The 27,949-nt window shown below is 41.4% G+C and overlaps 1 protein-coding gene across 7 annotated transcripts; it reads left to right on the forward strand.

Moving 5' to 3' along the window:
* Positions 1-3,347: 3,347 nt before the first annotated feature.
* smpd4 (sphingomyelin phosphodiesterase 4) lies at positions 3,348-27,295 on the forward strand. Of its 7 annotated transcripts, none has more exons than XM_038296709.1 (20): positions 3,348-3,486; positions 3,778-3,852; positions 6,665-6,751; positions 9,523-9,659; positions 9,757-9,832; positions 10,903-11,011; positions 11,142-11,194; positions 13,497-13,648; positions 14,691-14,823; positions 16,126-16,197; positions 18,471-18,608; positions 19,402-19,550; positions 19,886-19,976; positions 20,584-20,681; positions 20,757-20,928; positions 23,434-23,631; positions 23,732-23,962; positions 24,038-24,169; positions 24,242-24,370; positions 26,811-27,295. In XM_038296709.1, exons 2-20 carry the CDS (start codon positions 3,814-3,816, stop codon positions 27,129-27,131), a joined length of 2,517 nt encoding a protein of 838 aa, XP_038152637.1. In that variant the 5' UTR covers positions 3,348-3,486; positions 3,778-3,813; the 3' UTR covers positions 27,132-27,295. The 7 variants fall into 7 exon arrangements, with proteins under 7 accessions (XP_038152637.1, XP_038152636.1, XP_038152639.1 ...); XM_038296708.1 differs by having other exon boundaries at positions 20,757-20,920; positions 23,426-23,631; XM_038296711.1 differs by having other exon boundaries at positions 18,471-18,560; positions 20,757-20,920; positions 23,426-23,631.
* The last annotated feature ends 654 nt before the right edge of the window (positions 27,296-27,949 follow it).

Raw genomic sequence — 27,949 nt, forward strand, 5'->3', positions numbered from 1 at the left:
CTTTTGAAACGACATGAAAAGTCAGCTGAGTACAAAACAGAGGAAAACAAGAAAAGGGATAAAACGTAGAACAAATAATGTCTGTCTATTATATTAAAATTTCTGTATCTGTATAATGGATCTGTTTTATGTTTTGTCTTCTTAATTCAGAGGGCCCCCTTCCTGTCTTTACCTAGGGCCCCAAATTTCCTAAACCCGCCCCTGCTTCCTTTTATGGTATAATCATGAATATTTAGATGAGCTGTGCTCTGATTGGTTGGTTTACAACGAGCGAAGCTGCTGAGCAAAGACGCATCATAGCAACAAGCACTCACTCACTGAAACATCAAAGTGTTGATATGGTAGGGTGACCAGACGTCCTCTTTTTCACTGACATGTCCTACTTTTCATACCTAAAAAATGTCCGGGAGGAATTTCAAAATCGTGGATTTTTGTCGACTACAGTGAAGCAGGTAGTGGAAACACACCGGGTGCTCGAACCGAGCCGTCAGCTCCAGGGCCGGGAACACCGGCGGATTGGGGCAGGGAGCCAGCCCTTTTTTTATGAACAAATCTTTGGATTTTTACATTTCACATTTGTTTTAGTTGCACTTGCATTGCCCCACAAAATGATGCATTTCCCAAACAAAATTCCTCGCACTTCCTGCACAGCAAGTATGGTCTTTAGGAGATGGGCAGTGTGTTTCGATTTGCATGGAGAAAAAAAATATTTAAAGTAAAATATGGTCTGAAATGTTAATAAAATGTAGTAGTTTTTAATGCTTTGCTGTAGAAGTTGAGATCATTTCTAAAACTGTTCACTGAAATGTTGAGATTTTCTGAAAATCAGGAGATTAAATATTAACAACAACATAGATTCACATATGTTTTTTTTTTTTGTTTTTTTTACCACAATTCTAATACGTCACATCAATAAATCCTAAATGTTAATATAAATTCTGCTCTTGGTGAAAAAGGCTGAACAAGGTCCAGGGATTGTAAATCAGGTTGAAAAAGGAAGATTACTCAGCCTTGTTGTCGTCTTTGCCATTCCTCAGTGCTATTACAAGTCCTTCCTTTAAAATGTTTATATCTTACACTGGAAAAACTATCTAGGAATAAGTAAAAATGTCTTAAATTAAGCGTATTTACCCTTAATCTGAGTAGGTAAATGAGATAGTTTGCCAATGGGATGAGTATTTTTACTCTTAAAATAAGATATTTAGATAAAATGCACTTGAAATAAGACAAATATCATTGTGTTTTCTTATTTTAAATGTGAATTGTCTTGTTCCATTGGCAAAATGTCTCTTTTACCTCCTTAATCCAAGAACAAATGCACTTATTTTAAGAAAAAATTGCTTATCTGGATTTTGGGTTTTATGCAGTGTATTACTTTTACTTTTGTAGAAGTTTGATAGTTTACACTGGAAAAAATCGAAATCTAAATAAGTAATTTTTTCTTAAAATAAGCGCATCTGTTCTTGGACTGAGGAGGTAAAAAAGACATTTTGCCAATAGAACAAGACAATTTACACTTAAAATAAGAAAACACTATTGTATTGTCTTATTTCAAGAGCATTTTTTCTAATTTCCTTATTTTAAGAGTAAAAATACAAAATAAAATCTTATTTACATACCCAAATTAAGGGTAAATATACTTAATTTAGAATTTTTTTACTTATTTCTAGATCGTTTTTCCAGTGTAGTTTTACTCTTCTATTATACACCTCTGTCTATTTGAAGCTTTATAAAGGATCATGTTGCATTTTGCAAAAGCTTTTCCTCTGAGGTTTTTATCCACCCATGTTATAAATTGATATTTTAATAAAAAATATGAAAAATAGAACGTTTTTACATTTTAAAATGTAAAGTGTTTTTTTTTTAAGTAAAGAACAACAACCTCTCAGTTTGGTCTATAGACAGTTTCCTGATTCCCATATTTTATAAAACCCCTGAACTGATGGTTTGTTATTTTCTTTCTTTTCTCTGTCTTAATGTTGGCAGTGGGCTTTATGCTGCCCTGCAAGGCTTTAAACCTGGGTCTGAATGGAGACTAAGCCATTCTCAAGCACATATCAAGGAGCTCATTTTGAGCCTGGATCCAGATTTATTGTTGATTCTGTTCATGGTGGAGAATCCTGCTTCACAGCAGCAGGTTGAGCCAAACATCCTCTAAATGTGCAGGGTCATCTTTGAGCACCATTTCACTTTTCTTTCACCAGTTCACCACAGTTCTTCCAGCAGTCCACACTTTCTCTGCTCTCTTTTTCTCACCGTCTTCTCCTTCTTTCCCATCGCCCGGCTTGCCACAGGTTTGCCTGCTGTGTCTAAAAGCAGACATCCCAAGTTCCAAAAACTCATACAAATTTATAGAAAATAGTAGTTTTAACGTAAATTAAGTCAAAAATATGTAATATTTCTCAATTTTAAATGTATATTGACCTCATAATAAATAGAATTTCTATTGAACCCAACTGAAAGAAATTTCACTTCATGCAGCTATATTAATATATTTGAATCCCTTGCCCTGTTTTTTATTTCATGCTTTTCTGGGCCCCCATGAAAACATGCTCCCCCACTGCTGGCCCTCTGGCACATTTGGTCTAGATTCGTCACTGTTTCTCCCCTTCACTAGACATGGATATACTTTAGTATATTCTGCTGTAAAATCAGTCTGATATTTTTTGTTTTTTACTCGAGGATTGAACCTCTGCCGTTTCACAGGATGCACAGCTTTGAGTGGTAACTAGGTGACTGCCAGAGAGTAACCCAGAGAAACTTATCGGACTGATCCAACGAGTTGCCTGGAACGCTGGTTGATCAGAGCATCGCTTTGGACAGATACGCAGCACTGGATTCACCAGCAACCTCCTCCTCACACCCCGCTCTCTCTTGTTGTTCCTGCGCAATCACAGTAGTTCTAATCCGCACATGATGCACAAATTATTTTATTGCTGGTTCGCTTTCACTCCAATTAAAAAAACACCACCTCCCATAGTCTAAAATCCTGGATAATTTATCCGACTCGCGGGCATCCATGAACAACTATCTATATCAGGGAGACTCCCGGAGCTTCCAGGAGACTTGGGATGTCTGTAAAAGTAGCAGCAACAGCAACCCAGACTGACAGATCATTGGCTAATTTGGATTATGTGCAGCCTATAAACATTAACAATGTAAATGATACTTTTTAGTGCATCTTTATAGCAGTTTTAAAGCTTGCATAAATTTTATTTGGGGGCCAATGTCAATGTCTTTCATGGGGCCCCAAATTCCTGCTGGCGCCCCTGTACTGTATATTTGTAGTAAGTTGTTACCCTTTGAAACTATGTTGCGAACATATGCTATACCCTTCACATCCAGCTGGTGGAGGTAGTGAGCAACAACATGCGATCCGCTGCGGTGAAACCAACAGAGAAGCAGGCTACCCGCTCTCTGGAGCGCTGATGGAAACGCGGTTCGTGGATAAATCCTTCGAGCTCCAATTTTCCTGAGTGAACAGAGGTGAAGAATATGTCATTAACAGCTTTGAGTGTCCCGGTTGGTTTCTAGTGTTTAACGGTGAACTTTAAGCTGCTGCTTTCAGTTTAACCGGCTACAGCTTAGCTCCTCAGTTAGCATCGTTAGCTTTTCTATGGCTTCAATCTCTAAGCTAAACTGTTTATATTATTGTCCTCATTTGCGTGCTTGTTCTCCAGAACAGTTTCTTTGTTGTTGGATTCGTTTGTTTAAATGTTTATTGATTATTTAGCTTCATGGTTTAAAGTAAAAACCTTGTGTGTGTTTGTTGTGCAGCTGCAGGTCTCCTGAGGTGAACTGGACTTTAGAAAGATGAGTTCTCCAAGCCTACTGCAGCCCAGCTTCCTGCTGGTCAGTCCCTGCTAACACCACCTGTTCACCTACAGCTTACTTCACTTATACCACAACATCTGTTTAAGTTATTCAGTTGCTTTATTAGTCAAACATTAGGAAAACTCTTTAGTTAGTAAATGTTTTTAACAGTTTAACCAGAGATGATGTGTCCAGATATCAGTTATTAGAATTATTGGGTATCTGTGCTGTTTACTCTTGAAGTCTATGACCACCTCCATGATCACAATCTGCTTTTTAACTCTATACCAGGGGTCTTTTTTCCAGGCAAACTATGGTGAGATGGAGCAGGGACCCCATAATTATATATATTGTATGAAATAGTGTTCTATCAAACTGGTCCTATAGTCACTCTATTACAGATGGAGTAATGTAACTAAAGTAATTTCTCCCTGGGATTATTAAAGTATTTCTGCTTCCTGGTTGATGGGACAGGTGTTGTGAATGAAACGGTGCCCAGCTTGAAAGAGCTCCTGTGTGTCTCTGAATGTGTGCATTGATGACTGAAAGACATCTTCTGCCTCCATTTATCTGTTTACTACAGTCTGTTAATTCATGTTCGTGTGGATTTAAAGATATTTCAATTAGTGGGAAAAAAGTCCAATCAACCAAAACTTCCGCGACCTCCATGCATTACCTCTGTGGACCCCATAGGGGTCATGGACCCCCTGTTGAAGACCTCCGTTATAACCCAATCCATCAGCAGCTTAGCCTTCACTCCTGCACACAGGTTCTTAAGATTGTCTGCCACCTGTGCGGCTGTGATGGGGAGCAGATTCTGCAAAGCAGCGTACATATTTAATAGAATTAAAAAAGAAGAAGGTAGATCTAGGATAAGATTTGGACATACAAGATTAAAGGAATAGTACACCCAAAACATGATTAGCCTTCATTTTCTACTCACCCCCATGCTGAACAACACCCTGGAGTACTTTTTTGATATCTCAAATGCATCTGGAGATCTGGGAGGCTTCTTGCTGTCTGCTGACATTCAAATAATGGAGGTGCCCAGCGCCCGAGGCAGAAAGGTCCATAAAAGTCCACAAAAAACGTGTCAATATTCCTCCATACTGCTCGTCCAATGTATTCCAAGTGTCCTGAGTGGGTAGCGTCCAGAATTTACTCGAAACGAAGTCATTTAGAATGTTTTTAGAGCATAAACAGTAGTGTATAGGATTTCCTGAAAGCGCGTTCACGACGCTACGGAAACCGCGGCAGACCAAACCGGATGAAAGTGCGCATTCAGCTCGGCAAAGAACTCATGCTCTTCCTCAACACTGAAGTCCTCAGACATTTTTCTTTCGTTGTTTCTTTCTTTGCACAGGTAAACAGCACATTTCTTCTTCTACGCTTGCATTATTGGCAGAGCAGACGCTGAATGCGCACTTTCATCTGGCTTGGTCTGTCGCAGTTTCCGTAGGCTCGTGAACTCGCAGGTGCACGCTTTCAGGAAATCCTATACACTACTGTTTATGCTCTAAAAACATTCTAAATGACTTCGTTTCGAGTAAATTATGGACGCTACCCACTCAGGACACTTGGAATACATTGGACGAGCAGTATGGAGGAATATTGACACGTTTTTTGTGGACTTTTATGGACCTTTCTGTCTCGGGCGCCATAGACCTCCATTATTTGAATGTCAGCAGACAGCAAGAAGCCTCCCAGATCTCCAGATGCATTTGAGATATCAAAAAAGTACTCCAGAGTGTTGTTCAGCATGGGGGTGAGTAGAAAATGAAGGCTAATCATGTTTTGGGTGTACTATTCCTTTAAATAGTACTCTTAAAATAATGAATAAGCATAATACAGGGTGTTTTATTTGTGGGAAATTAGAAACTGTCCAACATATTTTTTTAGAATGTGATAAATATACTCAGGAAAGAGAGATGTTGCGTAGAGAGTTAGACAGGAATAAAAATAAACTAGATATAAGGGAATTGTTTCTACGGAAGAGGATTAGGGCCACTGAAAAAAAAAAAAAGTTAACTGATTTTTAAATTTTATTTCAGTTTAACGTGGGAAAAAAAGTCAGAATTCTGAGATTAAAGTCAGAATTCTGACTTTTTTCCCATACTATACTGAAATAAAATAAAAAAAAAATCAGTTAACATTTTTTTTCAGTGGCCCTAATCCTCTTCCGTAGTTTCAAAGGTCATCGGGGGATGTATTTTTTGGGAGTATTTTTAGTTTTCTAAGAAGAATGGGTATTTTAGGGAGATTATAATAGTTTGTCTGGTCCATACTCCATTCTGGAAGGTGGCGGTAATGCACCTATAAGTTGTTTGCCAACCGCCATTAAAAAATAGAAGAAGAAGAAGCAGCGTACATCGTAGTGACCTTAGGAAAGTTTTGTCCAGGGGTCGGCGACCCAAACTGCTCAAAGAGTTATATTGGACCAAAGTAAGAAAAAACTTGTATATGTCTCGTAGGGCAACACGGACTCTAAGCGTATTAGATCACAATAAAAAAGGACTACTTGGCTTAAATATATAATAATCATTCATGATTAAATGTTTATCCTGGAGCAAATGTCACGTCATGGGACTCTGCTGTGCGTTATTCGGTGCTTTAAGTTTAAATTCCATTACAATATTAATGTATTAGGTTTTATGTATAGATAAAATTATATAAAAAAAATAAAGAAATATGATTTTTTTTATTGTTGATTTTTATATTGAGGATTTGGGTTAAAAAAAATGGAAGAAAGTTCCCACCCTGCATCACAGTACTACCTGTTGTTTGGGTTGGTTTTTTGTTCCTATTGAAAAAGATTAACACCATGTTCTGTTAAAATGTTTCTTTTTTTAAGGCAAACCTTAAAGCTGACGCCACCAACAAACCTCTGATGCATCGAATCCAGGACCTGATGAAGATCATAGACGAGTATCCGGCCAAGGTACGTCAGTCTGACTGAGGCGGCAGAATCTGAACGAACCACAAGTTTAGTTTGCCTTTTAGCCCCACGGCTGCCTTTCTGTGTTTAAAAACAGGAAGAGATGAAGGTTCATCAAACTGTTTTCATTTACAACTGACACACAAAAGCTTTAGAAAATGATAAGAGATTTTTAATGCCGCAGCGTTCCTGCTGAAGAATTCTCTCCCTTCTTATTTTCTTTTCTCGGATCTAGACTTTTAATTATGTTTTTAAAGCGTTAAACTTAAAAAAAAAAGCATGGTTGGTTTATTGGAAGTAAAGGATTCCTGGTTTTCAATATAAAATTTTAGGAAACTAAAAGTGTTTCATTAAAATTAGGACTGGGCAATTATAATGGGCTTTATAATCGCAATTTACAAAATGCAAAGGTACTAATTTTTAATTCATTAAATGTTTAAAATTGGTTTGTCGCTACACAGAAAGGTAGAGAGATTTGTAGCTAGCAGCAGATCCATACATGCAAGTAGAATTAAAGACTTTTTAATACAGTTGTTACAGGATAATCCTTTACTAATGGACTCTGAGCAAACAAGCTTTCTAAAACTGAAAGCCTGGGGTTGCTTGCGTTACTACAAGGGAAAATTGTAATTAATCACAATGTAGATTTTTAGCTAAATCGTTCAGCCGTATTTAAAACATGGTTGGATGGTTTTAAAGAAAAGAATGTGTTTTTACCTTAGATGTAGTTCCAGAGTCATCAGCGAGTCTTTGGATGAACCAATCACTGATGTTCTTTATCCGGTTATTGATTCTGGTTCATAAACTGCCTCCTGCACTGTAGCTTTGTTATCATCAAGAGCAGAACCTGCTGCAATCTATATGGTTTATGTGGAGCTGCTCCACATGGTTCAGTTGTCTCATAAAATCCTCCAGCATCTGATCATTTTTCTTCATTTAACCCATAATGTCAAATGTATCGTATTTGATACATACGGTTTCTGAAATGTTTTGCGTCTGACACCTTTTGCATAATTTAATGGTAAAAACTTTGCTCAAAATCCTATTGTACACAATCAGATATACCTGATAACAGAGGACAGAAGACTATACAAAAATAATCTTGACTTATCGCAATTATTAAAATAAAAAATGTATTTCTGTTTTTTCTTTTTACATATTTTGTTAAAAGGCCAAATAAGGGATTCAAACCAAAAAAAAAGTAATTTTCTGTTTTCTTTTATTCTTGGATCAGGCTTTAAAGGGTTAAGTCACATCTCCATCAGTTTTTTTATTATTAAACTATAATAACTCTTTATTTATACAGGTAGCCTCATTAAGACAGAAGTTGTCATTTATAAGAGACATGAAGCATCTGCAGTTTTAAGAGTAGGTCAGAATGGGACTGTTAATAAAGTGAAGGTTTAGAAAGTTTGTTAGTCGGAGGCTACGTTCACTCTACAGCCTGAAGTGACCCAAATCTCTTTTTTTTTTTTTGCCCATATGCGACCTGGATCTGATCTTTTCATGACAGTCTGAACAACACAGATCCGATTTTTTTCCAGTGCGATCCAGGCCGCTTGGCTCTGTGATACCAATCCGATCTTTTCAAATGCGACCTGTGTTTGAACGGCCAGGTCGCATTCATCCGACATGAACGGCATTAATAGCTGACAAAGGTCACTATTCTGAGTCTTTCCATAAAAGTTAAAAAAATTTTATTGAGAAAGCTTCCTGGAAAGTGGCGAAACGTCTTCAAATCTTGAACTTTTACGTAATGACTACGACCTGAATGACTGATAATCTTCATCAGCATATTCGGGGTCTTGCTACGCAGAAGCGGGAAGAAAAGCAACAACCATGCCATCCATGTTCACTTCCGTAAGCTCAAAGCAAGCGGGCTTGTGATGTCATTACGTCCTCTACTGTACATGCTGAACACTTGCGTTGTATGACTGCAGTTCACGCAGAAGATCACATCAAAGTCGCATATATTTGGAAATATGAACGGCAATGCAAAAAAAAATAATTTGGAATTGTGCATTAAAGCTTGTAGTGTGAACGTAGCCTAAGGCTTCGTTTACACGCCTGAAGTGACTCAAATCTGATTTTTCTTTTTTCACATATTCAACCTGGATCTGATCTTTTCATGACAGTCTGAACAACACAGATCTGATTTCTTCCAATGCGACCCGGGCCACTTGGCTCTGTGGTCCTGAATCCGATACGAATCTGATCTTTTCAAATGCGACCTGTGTCTGAACGGCCAGGTGACCTCCACAAAGGTCACTATTCTGCGTCTTAATACGCCGAAGCGGGAAGAAAACAACAACCATGGTGGACGATGATGTAGAATACGGTCTTTATTTTCAACCCTCTTGAAAAGATTTTAGTGTTAAAGCACCGGCTGAGGTTGGAATAGAAATGAAGGACTGCTTGATGCATTCCAGCACTAATATAGATGTTTACTTCTGTAAACACAGAGTGTGACAGTGTTGTGACGTCATTGCGTTCTCCACTTCTGTGTGCAGTTCACACAGGAGATCACATACAAGTCACAAATATTTGATTATGTGAACAACCAAAAAAATTACAAAAAAGTCGGAATTGAGCATTAAGGCTCGCAGTGTGAACGTAGCCTAGGAAATATTACTGCTGTGGCGTTTCTTTAATGGGAGCCATAGCTGGTAATGATGAGTTTTCCCTGTGTGTATTAACTGGGTTCCTTCAGAGAAAACGTTTTAAACGCTGCGGCTGCAGATCAGAGCTGCGCTTTAACCCTGATGTCTCTGCAGGAGCTGCACCCCATCTTCCCCTGGCTGGTGGAGAGCATGTTTGGAAGTCTGGATGGGATCATCTCTGGCTGGAACCTGCGCCTCCTCCACTCCCGGAGCCACGAGTACGCCGTTGTTTTGGACTTTCTGAACCCCAGGTAGGACCCGTTCGTTCCTGCGTGACCAAAGCTTCATTCATCTGTATAATCAGAGTAATCCATCTATTTTTTATTTTTTGCTCTTCTGTCTTTTCAGCGGCCCGATGATGAAGCTGGTTTATAAACTCCAGGCTGAAGAATACAAATATGAACTTCCTGTCAACTATCTCCCGGTAGGACCTTCCAGGATGTTTCCGTGTTTTTCATCTAACTCCCCCTCCAGTTGTCCTGAACGCTCTCATCCTCTTTCCTGGCTGTTTACACTCCTGTATAAAAAATGACAAAATAAAACTAATAAAAAAAAATTTTTATATTCCATAATAAACCTCCAGTTGTATTCAAAGAAAGGTACATTTATCAATGTTTTAGCTCATATAAAGCAACTGCATATTTAATTTATTTTATGCATTAGCTAGTTAATTTGATTATGCTGTGACTGATGTATTGACTTTTTTGGAGAAGTTACTAGTAACTTTAGTTACCTGTTGTTAGAACCCGTCTAGGGGTGGCCAGATCATAACATGAAAGATCCTCTTCAGATCCCAAGCAGTAAACACACAAAGTTCAACATTATATGGTGTTATTTATATAAAAAAAAAATGTATTTTTGAAATGAATGTTAGAAAAATTGGAGAATATGAATTCAGAGAGAGATGAGGCCGAAAACGGCAAACAAAAGGAAACTATCTGAATGCTAACCAACTTACTTAATTTTTATTTATTTTTTTCACAACAAAAAGATAAAAATAGAATAATGTTTCAGTAAAAAAGAGAATGTGGTGGACATTCTCTTTTTTACTGAAACAGACAGTGGCTGTCTCCATAAAAACAAATATATTTACCATTTCAGACATCTATATCATATTGTGTAAAAAAAAACCCAGCATTTCTTTGTAAAAAAAAAAAACAAATGAAATAAACAAACAAATGAAAGTAAATTAACCAAATGACAAAAACTCACCTCCCTAACTAAAAAAACGGCAGCTCACTCCTACAGGCTGCAGAACTTTACAGGATGTTTAAACAGTTTAGTCGTTGAGATGAGCTGAGGATGAAACGCAGGAATCGGCGACGGCCACCTTCACACTCATATTTACATAAGTTGACAACGCCAATCGTAACACCTGTATGAAAACAAAGCCTGGATGCTACAGGATCAGCTGAAGGACTGAAACGTTCCTGCTGTGATTATTTCGTTTTTAAAAGCTCCTCTCGATCCTCTAATCGACGTGTTTGTTTCCAGGGTCCTGTGAAGGCCTGCATCCAGGAGGGCGTCCTCCCAGACTGCCCTCTGTTCCACAACAAGCTGCAGTTCCCGCCGCCGGGCGTCATGACTCCGAACATCGCTCTCGGTATCCTTCAAGAGTCAAAACGCCGCCAAACGGCTCACATCAGTTTATTTCTCCCCTTCTCTGCTTCTTTAAAAGGGTTTCATCCACAGAAGTTTATTAGAATCTAAAATGATTCCTCAACCATCTGCAGATCCTTTTGAGTTCTTCATGTTTCATTTGGCCTACTGCCTCGTCGCTCCCAGGGTGAGTTCTGCTGCTGCTTCACAGTTTCAGATGGTTTTCGTTTCTTCAAAGCTAATCAGCATCACTGTCCGTGTGTTCAGTGTATATAAAACTGAAATCTATTGGTGAATAATTTGGTCAGTGTTTCTTATACTTGTTGTTGCTTATTATTTCAGTAATATCACTTAATCAAGCTTTTTCTTACTAGAAGATTAGTAAAAGAGGTTTGCACACAGTCAGAGATGAGCATCTCTGTGCGTCAAGACTCAAAGCTCCGGTTTCGGTGTGGTAAAGTGGATGGGAAACCGCTGTATGGGGACATTCCTAACCTACATGAGGACAGTCTCTATCTGAAATAACCCACAACTGTTTCCACTGAGGAAGGAAAAGTGTAAACAGTCCAGAGAGGCTTCCTAGAGGCCTGCAGCAGCATCAGAGGTGTTCTATTAATCTTATATCTGGGGTCAGATGCAGGACAGGAAGCTTTTCTTATAAATAAAAAAAGAAAATCAAATCTCTGTTGAAATTTGCACAAAAATACTTGGAGTCTCCCTTAAGCAGCTGTTAGCATCAGTGAGACAACCAAGGTGGAACATTTAGGCCATGATCAGTTCACATCAGCTGTGCAGCATAGTGAGGGCGGCATCATGCTCTGGTATTTTAGAGCCTAGTTAATCCTAGGGAATTATGAGGGTTACCAAACAGCAGAAACTTTGGGTTTGTGGCTGAAGATAAAGAGGAACTTCACCCTCTGGCCACCAGGAGGAGTCCTAACGCCTAGATTTGGAGGGTTTATGTAAAGAAGATTAAATGAGCAGACATTGGCCGTTTCTCAATTCACAAAAACTGAGTACGGAGCCAAGTCTGTTCTGGAGAAGAACACAGGACAGTCTGGACTCGGGGAGTCTCTAGATAATAATAAATTCAAACTTTTTTCATTTAGTGGGGGAATAATAATGAACACAGTAAGATAAACACAAATCAAATTAACATTTTGCCAAATAAGACACAAAAATAAATCTCCATCAGAGCCAGCAGTCCTTCAAACACGGCTATGCAGGGAGAGGGCTGCTATAGACGGGCTGCTGTTAGCTTTGGAGCTTCACTGGTTGCCACAGTCCTCTTAACTTTGGGTTATTTTATTTTTTTTATTACGCATTAAATCAGTAAATTACGGAAGAGGATTAGGGCCATTAAAAAATAAAAAAGATAATTGATTTTTTAATTTTATTTCAATTTAATATCGGGAAAAAGTCAGAATTCTGACTTTTTTTCTCAGAATTCTGACAGCTAACAAACATGTTAGCATCAAGCCATAGCCATGTCTGTTTTAGAGACTAGCTCTCTTGTTTTAATGACCTTCTGCTCCTCCATTAATGAGGGGACCCCTCTGCCACGTAAAAAGTTGCCTAATTCCGTCATTTTCCACCAATGTGTCACTGGCCACCTCAAACAACTCACATCTTTGTCAGTAAAGCTGAGTGCTCCACATCTCTTCCTTCATGGTGCCCATCTACATTAAGATCCACAATTCTGAGAAAAAAGTCAGAATTCTGACTTTTTTCCCCATGTTAAACTGAAATAAAATTAAAAAATCAGTTAACTTTTTTTTTTCAGTGGCCCTAATCCTCTTCCGTAGTAAATGGGCCATATAATGACGGTTTAAAGTATATTCTCGCCTCAAATGATCTTAAAACGCACTTTTATTGAACAACAGCAACAGAAAAGAGAACTTTCAATGGAGCGCCTTATTGAAAGCTGCTGCTGCCGCAGTGATTGCCGGGACAGCTGTCAATCTCAGGAAAGGATGAGTCTGCTCTGATTAGTGCTGGGTAAAGAGGGCGGGGCGAGAACAACATCAAACTTCTCGACAATAAGAAAAGTTCTCGGGCTGAGGCTGATGGCGTGTCACGAGAACGCTCAAGAACGCATATTGAGAAACGGACTTTGTCCGTTCTCAGTCTGCTGTTCTTGTGAATTGGAACACTACTAGGGCTTATGCTGATGACGTTTCACAGGTACACGAGCACATGAGAATGCACACATTGAGAAATGTCCATCATCTCTGCCAAGGCAGGCATGTTTTCAGAAGCTTCTCTTTTCAGGATTATGAAGTCATGGACATATGGCTCCCACATTTTACACATTTTCTATTTTCCAGATAATGAACTGGATTTAGGACAGTTTCTAAAGAATTTCCTACAATTATGAGAAATATATTTGGAGTTCTGTGCTGTCAGAGAGCTTTCAAACTGACCCAGAGTCGTTACTAAAACCAGGCTCTGTCCTCTAAGTTTAACTTTGTGCTCCAATCTACCCTCAGAACTGCCTCCAGCCTCAGCTCAGCAGCTCCACAGACAGCGCCTACTTCGTGCTGGTGGACATGTACCTGAAGTACTTCCTCCCCGTCGAAGGAAGCGTCCCTCCGTCTCCGTTCTCGGACGCTAGAGGCTCCGTCACGGCTCCGTCACCACGGTAACGATTCATCAAACCAAGACATTTGAAAATTTTAACACTTCAGGTTATGTATGGAGGAACCGAAGAAACAAAAATATTAGAAAGCCGAACAACGCTGAAAACATGCTAATTATTTAACTGAAAATGTAAAAACTGTAAAGTGAAAATGAGAGTGTCAGTTTGCTATTGTCGTGCATCAGAAAACAAAAGTCAATAGATTTGTCTCTCGTCATATTTTGAGGGAAAATTTTGTTAAAATCTTAAGGATTTAAAATCCTTAAATATAGTTAGAAAACACTGGAATGTTTCCACGTTTGAAGATGTTTCTCTTCCCATCCAGGAAGCTTTTTCAATTCAAAATGTCAGAAATAGCCTGGAGTTCGATGCTTCATTTTTTTTAGAAAACATCCGAACTGAAACAGACGAACGGGTCCACCCCTTTGGAATGAGGGTCGTTTGGCTTCTTTGTTAGCCTGGGACACCCCATACCTGTCTATGTCTCTGAACGGGGGGTCGTTAAACGGGTATGGGGCATTGCAGGCTAACAAAGAAGCCAAACGCCTCCATTCCAAAGGGGTGGACCCGTTCGTCTGTTTCAGTTTGCATGTTTTCTAAACAAAAACAAGGCTTTGTTTTTGGTCCACTGTATAAAGGCTCGAACTCAACGCTATTTCTGACATTTAGAATTGGAAAAGCTTCCTGGATGGAAGAGAAACGTCTTCAGACTTGGAAACAAAGTCCAGTGGATTGTTTTTTTTAATATTTTGGAATAACCATGACCTGGATGACTGAGAATCTTCACCAGCATATCTTTAAATATAGCAACAAACACGCAGAGACAGCAACAACGCTTTTATAAAGGTATTCATTCTGAAACGTGCTGCGTTTTTTATTTTGCTGTGACGGTTCCCCACGAACATTTAGATGAAACAGAAACTCTGATTCATCTTCTAATATTAAAGGAAAAGCAGTTCTGAGCAGGAGACAGACTCCCGGTGCTTTTAGTTACAGTCAGGAAAAGATGATTGATTTATTAAAAGATGTCTTTTCTCCCACCCAGAGCCTCCAGCGTGTCGTTTGCTGGTTACGGCGTTCATAGCCCCAGCCTCCTGAAGCACCATATTTTCCACCAGTCGTCTGTGAACGCAGACCCTGCAGCCCAGGAGATCTGGAGGTCTGAGACGCTGCTGCAGGTGAGAGAAGCTCCACCCGGCTGGGATCCACAGCTTCAGACATCAAACAGCATCTCTTCAGACATTAAGAGGCTTTAATGTTTTACTCATATAAACACTGTTTAATTGGAGGGAAAATGTTTAGAAATTATTACTAAGAATTGGTATTTACTGGCATTAATTAAAGGGGGAAGATCTGCAGGAAAAGTCCCACAGTCAGATGGCTGCATTGATGAAGAGCAGCCTCCATAGATGGAGCACCTGCTCAGACTCCGAACAGAGAGACTTTAGAGGAATTATTTACTCAAACAGATCTAAATGCTGGGTGCTCTAAGGCTCTGTTTTTGTCCAAGAGCATCTATATAGATAGATATATATAGATATAGCCATGTCCCGAATTCCTCGTTTTATAGCCATTTTTGTTGAACTTTGCATATATGTATATGTATATTAGGGATGGAACGGTTTATGAAAACCCGCTGAACCGTTCGGTTCGACTGTCTCGGTTCGGTTCGCTTGTGTTGCGTTCGGCTGCTCCTTTTTCTCATAGGGGAAGCGTTTACACTCCAGAGCAGAAGGTGGCGGTACTGCGACCAAAGCCAACCACCAGTAGTAAACAAGAAGAAGAAGAAGCGAAGCCGCGTAGCCGGGTGTAGCAGAAAAAAAATCAGTTGTTGTGGAGAATTGTGTGGGTATGGCGAGTGGGAAAGAACAGGAGTTGGAAGACGCACCAGCAGCACTTTATAGGTCTGCTGTATGGGACCACTTTGCATTTAGAGTGACATACGATGACGCCGGAAAGAAAGTTGAGGATAAAAACAGTGTGCAAGCATTGTGCAACACGTTTTATTTATGCTAACAGCAACATGACCATAATAGATTTTCCTAACAATCAACACGCACTCTTCTGGACTGAGGTGTCTGATGTATTTCCAGTAATCTGCTGTAACCATTCCTCCAGTTTGGGGGTCACTGCCTCGAGTGCCCTTATATATGAAAGTCATGGGTATTTGTTGATGGCATAACATTTATTTCTAAGAGCATTAAAAAGCATTAAATTAGAGTTATTCATTCCTGTATAAACCCTGAGTTTTTTCACACACCTTCTGCTGAATGGGGGAGGAATCCCAGCAGTAAGTTTTTATAGACCGATAATATGGGAATCCTTCTCTGTCGTGAGTGTGTGAACAGAAGGAAATGATTCCTGAATGTTGATTCTCTTTGTGATGTGAGCAGTAATGGGTCAGGATCGGGCCTCCCAGGGTTAGAGGTGCTGAAACACTGATGATGAAGTAAAGCTGCGGTTTGTCTGCGTGTCTCTAGATGTTCGTAGAGATCTGGCTCCACCATTACTCCTTGGACATGTACCAGAAGCTGCAGTCTCCTCAGGTAAAGGTAAGACCTTTACTCCCCCCCACCACCTCCTCATCCCTTCCTTACCTGCGCTACATGGCTGTCGATTGGCTGATCCTCTCCCCATCAGACCAGCTGATGTTCCTGCATAGAACCTCATTCATCTGTAAATGGATTCCTTTGGTTTGAGCTCCTCGTGAACCTTGCTGCAGAGGAAACATCCCTCTCCTGTGTTCAGAGCATCATCAGTTTAACCAGTTCAGATCAGAGATTGATTTGATGTTGAAGAAGCTGTTTGCTGCATGAAAACAGCAGAAATCTCCGTTTCAAACCCAAAACAACCAGATGCTTTACTTCCTACTGTTTGGTTTAAAGCTGCTGCGGTCAGGAGTCGAGCATGTTCCTGTCGCTTTGCTCCTCCTCACATCCTCTGCATGCTGCATGTCACCAGTTTGATGTTGTGGGAGGAACGCGCTTATGAAGTCACCACAGAGTCAGAGAACATCGGTTCTCATCCAAGCAGATCTCTGGTCTTCCTACCTGCAAAACTGAAAAGAGCGACCTTCTGCAATAAAATAAAACCATGGAGACAGTGGAGAACAAAGTTTAATGTGTTGGAGATAAAGATATTTCTGCAAGGCAAATTTATTTGTATCGCACGATTCAGTACAAAGACAATGCAAAGTGCTTTACATGATTAAAATATAGGAAAATAAAACAGAATCAAAGCATGTAGGAAAAAAAATAAAATAAAAATGCAGAAACAAAAAAGAAGTTAGTTTTTGAGCATGCTCAAATTATAAGTTGACTCTCTAGGACACGCCCCCTCCTCATTTACATAGTGAGGCAGAAATGCAGAGAGAAATGTAAAAACAACAGGCAGAAATAAACAGCGGCGAAGAAATAACTAGCGTAAAAAAATACAAAGGAAGAATAAAACAGACAAAAATATTATAACATGCACATAAATAAATACTTGAAAATGTAAGTCATTAAAAAATAAAGTTGAACATTATAAAGGACAAAAAACAAATAAGGTAAATATTACAAAGGGAAATAAATAAAGAAGCTAATTAAAAGAGTTATATATGTTTATGTCTCACTGTATAATTTCATTTCTACTTACATTTATTTGCTGATTGTATTTTGGGGGCAATTAATTGTATGCTTATTTATTTATTGAGCATTTATTTATTTCTGTATTTATTTTGAAATAGGCAATGTTGGTCCTCCATTATGGAAGAGGATTAGGGCCAGTGGAGGAAATTTTATTTCAGTTTAGTATTGGAAAAATGTCAGAATTCTGACTTTTTTCCCATGTTAAACTGAAATAAAATAAAAAAATCAGTTAAGTTTTTATTTATTTTTTTTCAGTGGCCCTAATCCTCTTCCGTACTCCATAGTTGACCCGCAGACCTGATCAGAATAAATTAAGTTCTGTGCTGAGACTTAATGCTGGCGTTCCTCCCAACAACATGCATGGCAACACGGACCAGATTCATGCCGTGGTCCCACTGGACTGTTTCCTCTGGACTCCTGCTGCAGGAATGTTTGTTTAAAACCACAAACATCCAGAACTTTAAGGTTGAAGTCAGAGCTGTGGAGCTGCTGTTTGTCCTGCTCTGTGGAGCCTCAGAGGAAACATCTCATCGTCTCCTTTAAAATGCATCCAGACGTTCTGCAGACTTTAACCCCAACATGTTCCGTGTCCAGAACCAGGAGGACTCCTGCTGACAGATTTGGGGCATTTTGAGTTTTGTTTCAGCTGAAATCTTCTCCAATCTGATGGATTTAATCCCAAATCTTCCAGCCTGAGTTCCTTCTGTTAATCTGTTGGGATGGATTCTGATGTCAAAGCTGCTGGTTTTTATTCTGATGTAGCTCTGCTGTCCCTCCTGTTGAGGCCCAGAGCAGCTGATATCATGTCCATCCCTGCAGCATGTCTGCAGGTTGGTGTCCAGCCTCAGTCCTCAGGAAGACGTCCTGCATGTCACGAATGTTTCTTTGCTCCCCAGGAGATGATTTGACTGTTTTGTCCCGCCTGTAGGACTGGAGCTGGACTCCTCTGGCCACCAACAGATGAAACGTTTTGTTCCCACAGTCAATATTTTCTTCTTGTTTGTCTCCTCTCCTGTTTTTTTTTGTTTTTTTTTCTCCTAATCCTTTTCGGCCAATTGTTTCTTCCTGGTTGCTCTCCTTTTTGTTTCTCATCTGTTCCTCCCTTCCACCACTTCCCCCCCTCTTCCTCTGTGCTCCTCCCCTTGTGGTTGTCCTCCCCATCGTCGTCCCCCTCCCTGGTGGTTACGGGTGAACAGCTGGCCCTGCTGCAGTACCGCCTCAGTATGTCCAGCATGCCGTGCCAACCCCACGCCCCACCAGGCTCTGGGACCTTCCACACCTACCAAGTACTTTTACCTTTTCATTCACCCCCGCCCCTCTGGGGCCTCCTGGAGGTAAACCTGCAGCCAGCTGATTCAGTCGAGGATATTTCTCTGACAGTTTAAGTGAATAGAAATATGCAGATAAACACAAATGTGAAAAAAATGTAACAAAAAATAAGATTTTACTTAATAAATCCTTAATAAATTTTTATTTCTGCATAAAAACACTAACAGATTGTTTACAAGGAATAAAAAACTGCTTTAACAACAGAAAATATTTTAATACATCATTAGATACTTAAATAAATCATACAATTATTAGAAAAAAACAAACATTGGATAATTGATTATTTAGCTGCAGTTTTAAGGAGCTTAAACCCTTCAGACCTACAGAGAAGGATCCTCGACAGCAGGTGTGATCCTGCAGCAGAGCTTTGGAGATGCATCTGAGCTGTGGTTCTGTGTTAATGCATGCCGTTCTAACTGGTTCTGGGTGGTTTTCACGTTCTTGCTGCTGCTGCTGCTCCTCAGAGCATGTTTCAAATCAGGAGGAACAACCATCTTTGCATGAGTTTGATGATGACTGGCTGCAGAGGGATGGCTGGCGGCTGCAGAAGATCAGGCGAGCGGCAGGAAGTGAGGTCCCAGAACACGTCCAGTTGGACTTTTTTATTAGGACAGGAGCAGAGGATTAAAGGAATGATTTGGGAAAACATGTCAAATTTCAGCTAAACTCTGTTAGAAAACCCTCTGATCCAGAGTTGATCAGGACTGGTAGGGCGGGACCTCGCTTTCTGCTGTGATTGGCTGCTTCCTGGATCAGGTTGATTGGTGTGGAACGCTCTATGATTGGCTGTGTTTTCAGGAGCCCTTCAGTCCATCGGAGGAACACGTGTTGGTGGTGCGCCTCCTGGTGAAACATCTGCACGCCTTCTCCAACAGCCTGAAGCCCGAGCAGCCGTCCTCATCGCCATCAGCCCACTCCCACCCCAGCCCACTGGAGGAGTTTAAGAGGTCAGCATCCTCACTCGCTTTGCTGAAGGAGGTCAAACACTGATCAGATGAGGCAGAACTTTAACACCGGACTCATTTGGGTTTGGGTTCTCTAGTTGCAAACCAGCCGCTTCAGAACCAGAACTATTTGATTCTAATGTATCCTAATGTTTCCTGCAGAAAATAAAAGTTTTATGGATCCGGATGTGGATCCGGGTTTAGACAGATAATCTGTGACTTTATTTAAATTAAACAAGATCATTCTATACCGACAAGAAGGAACAATCGTTGTTGTTTTAATTTGCATGTTCCTGTTTGTTAGTAAACCTTAACGAGCGTGATGTCACCTTCTGCAGGGTGGTGGTGCAGCGTTTCGTGCAGCAGAAGCTCTACCTGTTCTTGCAGCATTGCTTCGGACACTGGCCTCTGGATGCCTCCTTCAGAGCGGTACGTTTACCTCCTTTACTTGCATTAATGCATTTTTGCATAATTTGGCCACTTTTGGTGTTGTGGCAGAATCCCATTTCCTCCCAGCACTCTGCCCACTAAAACCTTGGTGGAACAAACATGCTTTAATCTATTCAGTCCAAATTAGCTTGAGTTATAGTCAAGACATAGATCTATAAAGTCTGAGGTTTCATCCAGAGTTTCAAATAGGCTGTCATGGTGTTTTGTAACATTTATTTTGGAAAAAAATTTGGCGAGGCTAAATATTTTTCATTTTTTCTTTATTTAATCACCTGTAAATAAGAAACTGTGACATTTCAAATAGTGGTTCCGCCTGAAAAATATTCCTCCATGCCTTTCACTTATACAAATACAAACAATTGTATTTCCAATTTATTGTTTGGGAGCTGTACTTGCTTTATTCACATATGTAATTTCTTTCATAATTTTTCTCCCTTAAGACCCTCAGGGCTTAAGCGGTTACTGCTGGAGGGAAGGAGGAGTTGATTATGATGACATTAGAAGGAAATCCAAACTAAATGATCTACGTTTGTAGTGAAGATGATTAAAACTCATTCAGTCAGTTCTGCTCTTCCTCTGACTTCAGGTTCTGGAGACGTGGCTCAGCTACATTCAGCCTTGGAGATACACAGGAGAGAAGACCAACCCCCAACCGGACCAAAACAGAACCGTCCCAGACAAATGGTTGGTGGAATTGCTGTGAGTCTTTATGTCAGGACTGGTTCTGTCTGTGAAATCCTGACCCAAACTCTGCCGCAGGGAGACGTTTATCCACGAGAACCTGCTCCTCTACACCAAGCTCTTCCAGGGCTTCCTGAACCGAGCCGTGAGAACCGACTTGGTCAACGTCAAAAACGCCCTGATGGTGTTCAGGGTGGCCAAAGTGTTTGCTCAGCCCAACCTGGCAGAGATGATCCAGAAAGGTGAGCAGGCTACTGATCAGGAGAGTTAATGCAGCTTTTACCCCATTTACGCTACCCTTGAAAAACCGTGCCGAGACCGGTCCGAGCTCAGTGACTGAGATAACTTATGGTGTGTAAATGGAAAGCAAACTGAACTGAACCGAGCTAGACACAACCGGACCGAGCTAACTGCAGACCAGTTCCAGAGGTGGGCTCGGCTCGGTTTTTCCCTGGCTCGGTTCTCTGATAACAAGAGCGCATGAGCAGAACGCGTCATCTCCGTCTGGCTGCACATCCCGATTCACACTCCATTCCAGTAGTTGGCGGTAATGCCCCTCCGGAAGTTGCTTTCCAACCAACACAAACAGAAGAAGAACAACTATAAACAACAATCAAAATCTTCTCCACGCAACATTTTAAATAATGGCTTCAAAAGAGCGTGGCGCGACCTGGGATGATGATAATAATCAAGCATAACTTTCTGAATGTGACGGGCGCCGCCATTTTGATTTGCTTGATTCCCTAGGCGTTTCTCAATTCGCGAGTACGTACTCGCGTTCTCGTCAAGTCCGTTCTTGGTGAGAACGCAGGAAGATCGGACTTGACGAGAACGCAAGCACGTATGTGTATTGGAACAGAAGCGTACTCGTGACGTCATCACAGGCAACGTTGTTTAGCATTTCTTTAACAGTCAAAACTATTTATTCCCTACACAAAACATTTTGAAAACAATATTTTTAATTTCTAAAGCTTAAAAAACATTAAAAAAAATTACCGAACCGCAAAAAACCGCCATCAGAACAAGCGGTAGTTCACACATAACTAGACCGAGAGAAGTGCCCTACAGACGGGGTAAATTTAGCCCTGGCTGCGGTTACCCTCGGAGGTCTGCTGGTCACTCTGGTCCGCTCAACGTCGGACTTTTTTTTTTATTTCGCACTAACTCTGTAAACAGGCCACACAGGGAGGCTTAAATGTATAATGTTATCGCCTCAAACGATTTCAAAACGTACTTTTGAAGAACAACAGCAGCAGAAAAGGGAATGTTTAACTTACCACTGTGAGCGCTGTCTGGAATCAAGCTGCGGCCGCGGGGCATTCTGGGGAAGCGGTCAGTCTGAAGAACGCACAAGTCTGCTCTGATGCATGCTCGATCCGGGGATTTGGTGCATTCTCGATTTGGCGTTCTTGAGAATTGGAACGGCCTCGGGCTGAGGCTGATGACGTGTCACGAGTACACGAGCACACGAGAACGCTCAAGAACGCATATTGAGAAACGCCCCCTCCTTCTTGGTCTTCTTCTTCTTGTGTTTTATGGCGGTTGGCAAACAACTTTTGGTGCATTACCTCCACCAACTGCTTGATTTCCTCGTTCAATACTGGCAGTAATACCGCAGATCGTCACTAGGAGGCGAGGAGTCGAGGAACCGAGACAGCGTGATGTGTAAACGGTCGTCAGAACCGAGCTCGGCCTGGTTAACTGATCCGAGCTCGGACCGGTCTCAGCATGGATCGGTTTTTCAAGGGTAGTGTAAATGGGGCATTTGTCTCTGCATGTGGGATTAGGGATGGAAGTTACCAACCAGATCATGTGAGCGGAGCATGGAGCGAGCGGTGGAGCAGAGACGAAGAAATATGGTGGAGCTCGGAGCCGTTTTTAATTCAAAGGCTAAAGCGAGGATTTTGCTCCGACTTTATTTAAATTCATGTTTGACTTAAAACCTAGGCCAATGCCTGAGCTGCAGTCTATGCCTATAGTCTGTTATAGTCTATGTTTCAAGTTTACTACGGAAACGCAGAGACGAGGGTCGCACATTGTGTGATTAAAGTGGGATAAAATATAAAAACATACATTAGGGATGGAACGGTTTATGAAAACCATCCGAAACCGTTCGGTTCGACTGTCTCTGTTCGGTTCGCGTGTGTTGCGTTCGGTACATGCGCTGCTCCTTTTTCTCATAGGCGAAGCGCTTACACTGCAGAGCAGAAGGTGGCGGTACTGCGACCAAAGCCAACCACCAGTAGTAAACAAGAAGAAGAAGCGAAGCAGCGTAGCCGGGTGTAGCAGAAAAAAATCAGTTGTTGTGGAGAATTGTGTGGGTATGGCGAGTGGGAAAGAACAGGAGTTGGAAGACGCCAAAGGAGCACTTTATAGGTCTGCTGTATGGGACCACTTTGTATTTAGAGTGACCTACGATGACGGCGGGAAGAAAGTTGTGGATAAAAGTGCAACAGTGTGCAAGTGGAACCGAAAACCGTGACCACGAAACCGTGAACCGAACCGAACTGTGGATTTTGTGAACCGTTCCCGCCCTAACATACACTAACAATACAGAGTGGGTTTGCATAAAGTGATCGTTGTGGTAAGAGCCTGTTTTTGAAGGTGGATCGCATACATACAAGTTATCAGATCATCAGAGATGTTTCAAAATAGCAGATTATTTGTTTACATCCTTAGTCTGCATCTTTCTTCGCTCTCATCTGCTGAGATTTCTGAGAATCTCTCTGATCCTGGTCTCTGCCCAGGCGAGCAGCTGTTCCTGGAGCCGGACCACATCCTTCACCACCGCCAACCTCGTGGATACCTCACCCCGAGCCAGGGCGGGAGCTACCTCTCCACACGGCAACGGGTGGTGATGGATACGGTGTTCAAGGTGAAGAGCCATGTGTATTCCCTGGAAGGGCAGGACTGTCAGTACAAGCAGATGTTCGGCTCTGAGGTCAGAGGAGCGGTGAGTTTCAGTTTGGTTCTGTTCAAACATCCGTTCTCACTTCAAATGTTGGACCTGAAGTCCTTCAGCGTGGCTCAGAGTGTCGCTTCCCTCCCTTCAGGTCATGAAGTTCATCCAGATCATAGCCCAGGCCCGGCATACGGCGAAGAGGATATCGGATCACTCTAACGAGGCGGCGACCAGCAGCTCTTTCCTCTCCTGGTTCGGACTCGGCTCCTCCGACCTCAACAACACGTTTCCTGGTGCCGAGCCGGAGGACAGCGGGGAATGTCTGAAGAAGACCCACGAGTTCCTGGACAGAGCTCTGGAGAACCTGTGTGGGATCTTTAAGGTCAGGTCCGGTTTGGAACGTGTTGCAGGTCGGGGTTGGCGCAGCTCCTCATGTCTGCATGTTTCTGCGTTCCAGCTGAACCAGGGCCAGCTGGCTCAGCTCCTCTCCAACCTGAGCTCCTCCCAGGACGACGGCCACTCCAGGCAGCTGCCGGACTGCATCCAGGGGGAGAACGGGCTGGTTCTGACCGACCTGGGCAGGATGCAGGTAGGTGTCGGATCCAGCAGGAAGAGGACCGACGGCTGTGGCTTTCCTCTCACCCTCTGCGTGTTTCTGCAGATCATAAACGGGCTGCGCAGGTTTGAGGTCCAGTATCAGGGGGATCCGGAGCTGCAGCCCATCAGGAGCTACGAGAGCGCCCTGCTGGTCCGGTTCCTCTACAGGGTTTCCTCTCTGCTGAACGACAGGGTGAGCTGGAAACTGCCGAGGCTCTGAAATAAACAGTCAGGGTTCCTGCAGATCCTTAAAAAGTCTTAAAAGGCATTGAATTCTTCAATATAAAAATGTCTTAAATCAGTTTTTAATAGGTCTTAAAATTGTCACCAAGTCATAAAAGGATTTTATTTTTGTAATTCATATCAAAAATTAAAGTCATAGGGAAGCGGCTGCTTCTCTTTTCAGTTTTTTATTTCTTTAAGATAATTTAATAGATTAAATTTTCATTGAATCAGAAAATCCTTGTGTGGTCTCCTTTAATGTTACCCCACTAAACAAGCCTGGTGGACGTAACATTTTGGGGGCTTGTCCGGGCTTGTCAAAAAGAGAATACCTGAAATAACAAAACAAGAGAGATCAATGCAAATACCATAACTAACCAGAATTAAAGCAACAATTCAATTCAATTCAATTCAGTTTATTTATATAGCGCCAAATTCACAACACATGTCATCTCAAGGCACTTCACAGTTCAACCAGATCATAAAGTCAAATTGATACAAAGTTCTCCATCTAAGGAAAACCAGTTGATTGCATCGACTCATTGACTCAATACAATCCCTCACACTAAGCATGCTTGTAGCGACAGTGGAGAGGAAAAACTCCCTTTAAACAGGAAGAAACCTCCAGCAGAACCAGGCTCAGTGTGAGCGGCCATCTGCCGAGGCCGACTGGGTTCAAGAAGACGGAAGCAGACTTAACAAAACTCAACCAAACCAATACAAACCAAACAGGGCTCTGAGGAGGAAGACGGAAAAGCTTTCCCTTCTGCTGCATCCATAGCAGCTTTAACGCAACGGAGAACCAATCAGGGCAAAACATCACAGCTGCGATGGGGCTGCCTCCCAAACCCTAGAGGGAAAAATGGCAGGGACACGCTGCAGCCGAAACAACTGTGTTTTTAGCTTTCTTCTAGTAACGGTGAGATGAAGCCTCATGAGGCATTGAACCGAGGCTTCATGTGAACAACATGTCACCACCTACTGGTGTAAAGCAGTACTACAGTTTAAAATAAAATCTGTGATTCTTTTTTGCAACTGCTTTTCTGTTTTTCCCCTTTTAAGTTCCCTTGCAATTATTAATGGTTGGTGTGTATAATAAAAGTTTTTTTAAGTGTAAATTTTCTTAGAGCAATCATTTAAGGCGCACAGTTGTTCTGCCATTTTAGGGAAATAAACTCAAGCAGGCAGTGAAAGTGTTTGTGCAAATTGGGCAATGATGAGCAAAATGAAAGGTGTTAGTCATTTTTATTCAAACATGATAGTTTTTCCACGTTTCTTGGTTTTAATCAGGTTGGAAGTTGTGTTCAACCAATCTTTTGGCTAAACCGACCTAATTTACCCAATCTATATTTTCACTCGGGCAAAACAATGCAAATTTACGGAAGAGGATTAGGGCCACTGGAAAAAAAAAAAAGTTAAATGATTTTTAAATTTTATTTCAGTTTAGTATGGGGAAGAAATCAGAATTCTGATTTTTTTCTCAGAATTCTGTCTTTAATCTCCAAATTCTGACTTTAATTTAAGAATTCTGACTTTTTATTGTCAGAAATCAGTCAGAATTCTGAGATTAAAGTCAGAATTCTGACTTTTTTTATTGTCAGAAATCAGTCAGAATTCTGAGATTAAAGTCAGAATTCTGACTTTTTTTCCCATACTACACTGAAATAAAATTTAAAAATCAGTTAACTTTTTTTTCCAGTGGCCCTAATCCTCTTCCGTACAAATTAGTCTCATCAGCCAAAATAATTAAGTTTAATCACAACTTTTAAAAATCAAAGACGGGTCATGAACCATAAGCCTCTAGAGTTGCAGTCTGTCTCTTACAGATGACGCCACCTATGTAGATAGCAATGGATAGGAGAAAATACTTGTAAATACTGATGTGTTAACAGTGGCTTTGTCTGGTGGTTTGCTCAAATTTTGATCATTACATTGTTTATTCAAATCAAATTAGCTTTAAGCAACTAGATTGGTTGGAAAAACAACCAATCTATTCTTAGAATCTATCCAAACTCTATCCAGCTGAGAGCATCTCTCCTCCAAACTCCCACATCTTGACTGAACACTGAGGCTGTTTAGATGCCTCTCAAAATTCTTGCGCTTCCTGAAGCGGTCACATGGTTTCACGGTAGCGAGGCCTCGGACGTCATCAATGTTGGCCCTTCCTCTAAATGAATCACGCCTTGACACACACTTCGAAGCCTCAACTCATAACATCACTACTTTCTTCCTATATGGAAAGTTTTTCAAAATTGTAAACATTTCCACTTTATTGTGAACTTGGTCTTAAAGTTTTGTTTCATGGAACAAAAAAAGTCTTAAAAAGTCTTGAATTGAACTTGCCTTATGTTGTAGGAACCGTGGATGAAGACAGATTAAATAGATAATCCCGTTCTGCTCTCTGATTGCAGTTCCAAGCCCACATGAGCGCTCTCTGCTCGCGCTCAGACTTCCTGGGTCGCCTCGGCCGCCGCTTCCTGACGGAACCGGAGCCCTCGGTCCGGTTGAAGCGGAGCCCGATGTCCCGGCGGACTCTGGAGCGAAGCCTGCAGCCGCGGCTCAGCCTGCGCCCGCTGGCCAGCTACAGGACGCTGCTGCTGCTGCTGCTCTTCTACGCGCTGGGGGCCCTGCTGTCATTTGGGCCCCTCTCCAGCACGGCCCTGCTCCTGACGGGGGCGCTCCTGTACGGAGTGGCGATGACACTGTTTGTAGAAAAACTGAAAACTCAGTGAGACGAACCGCCACCCGGAACATCAAAAACACTTCATGGTTCCAGCGAACCTGCAGCTCATTCTGGGATATTTCTAATGTAAATATTTTTATTTTTTGAGAGCTTTTCGAAGAACCTGCAGGCCAAAAACTTTAAATAAAGTATTTTTTCTCAGTGGAAACAGAATTTGTGTGAAAAGAGCTATTTATTTAACAGCGTTCAAGGTGGACGCAGTTCAAACGGGTTGCATCAGAACTAGAAGTGTCCGGTTCTTGGGGAACGGTATCCTGCAACATTTAGATCCATCCTTGGTCCAACACACCTGATTCAAATAGCTGAGTTACCTCCTCAGTGTGCAGTCAGTTCCTCCTGAGTCCATCTAATTATTTGATTCAGGTGTGTTGAACCAAAGACGCATCTAAGGCTACGTTTCCAACCATAAAACACAACCTTTTCAATATGGTTAATCATAAATACTGCTCTCAGCATTATCATCTGCCATGGTTGTTGTTTTTCTTGCCCCTTCTTCATACCAAGACCCAGAATAGTGACCTTAGTTGGGTATTAATGGCGTTGAAGTCAGATAAATGCGATCTGTGTGTGAACGGCCAGATCGCATTTGAAAAGATCAGATTCGTATCGGACTCAGGACCAGAGAGCCAATTGGCCTGGGTCACATTTGAAGAAATCGGATCTGTGTTGTTCAGACCGCCATGAAAAGATCAGATCCAGGTCGCATATGGGTCAAAAAATCCTATTTGGGTCACTTCAGGCTGCAGTGTGAACGTAGCCTAAAGGTTGCAGGATATCAGCCCTAAGGAACTGGAATTAACCACCCCT

The sequence above is a fragment of the Cyprinodon tularosa genome, unplaced genomic scaffold (assembly GCF_016077235.1).
Source record: "Cyprinodon tularosa strain WSP-4 unplaced genomic scaffold, ASM1607723v1 ctg375, whole genome shotgun sequence".
Lineage (NCBI taxonomy): Eukaryota > Metazoa > Chordata > Actinopteri > Cyprinodontiformes > Cyprinodontidae > Cyprinodon > Cyprinodon tularosa.

Coding starts and splice junctions, on each gene's coding strand:
- smpd4 (XM_038296709.1), top strand. CDS start 3,814: ATGAGTTCTCCAAGCCTACTGCAGCCCAGCTTCCTGCTG. Junction 9,833..10,902: donor TTCCTGTCAACTATCTCCCG/GTAGGACCTTCC, acceptor GTTTGTTTCCAG/GGTCCTGTGAAGGCCTGCAT. Junction 16,198..18,470: donor TGCAGTCTCCTCAGGTAAAG/GTAAGACCTTTA, acceptor ACGGGTGAACAG/CTGGCCCTGCTGCAGTACCG.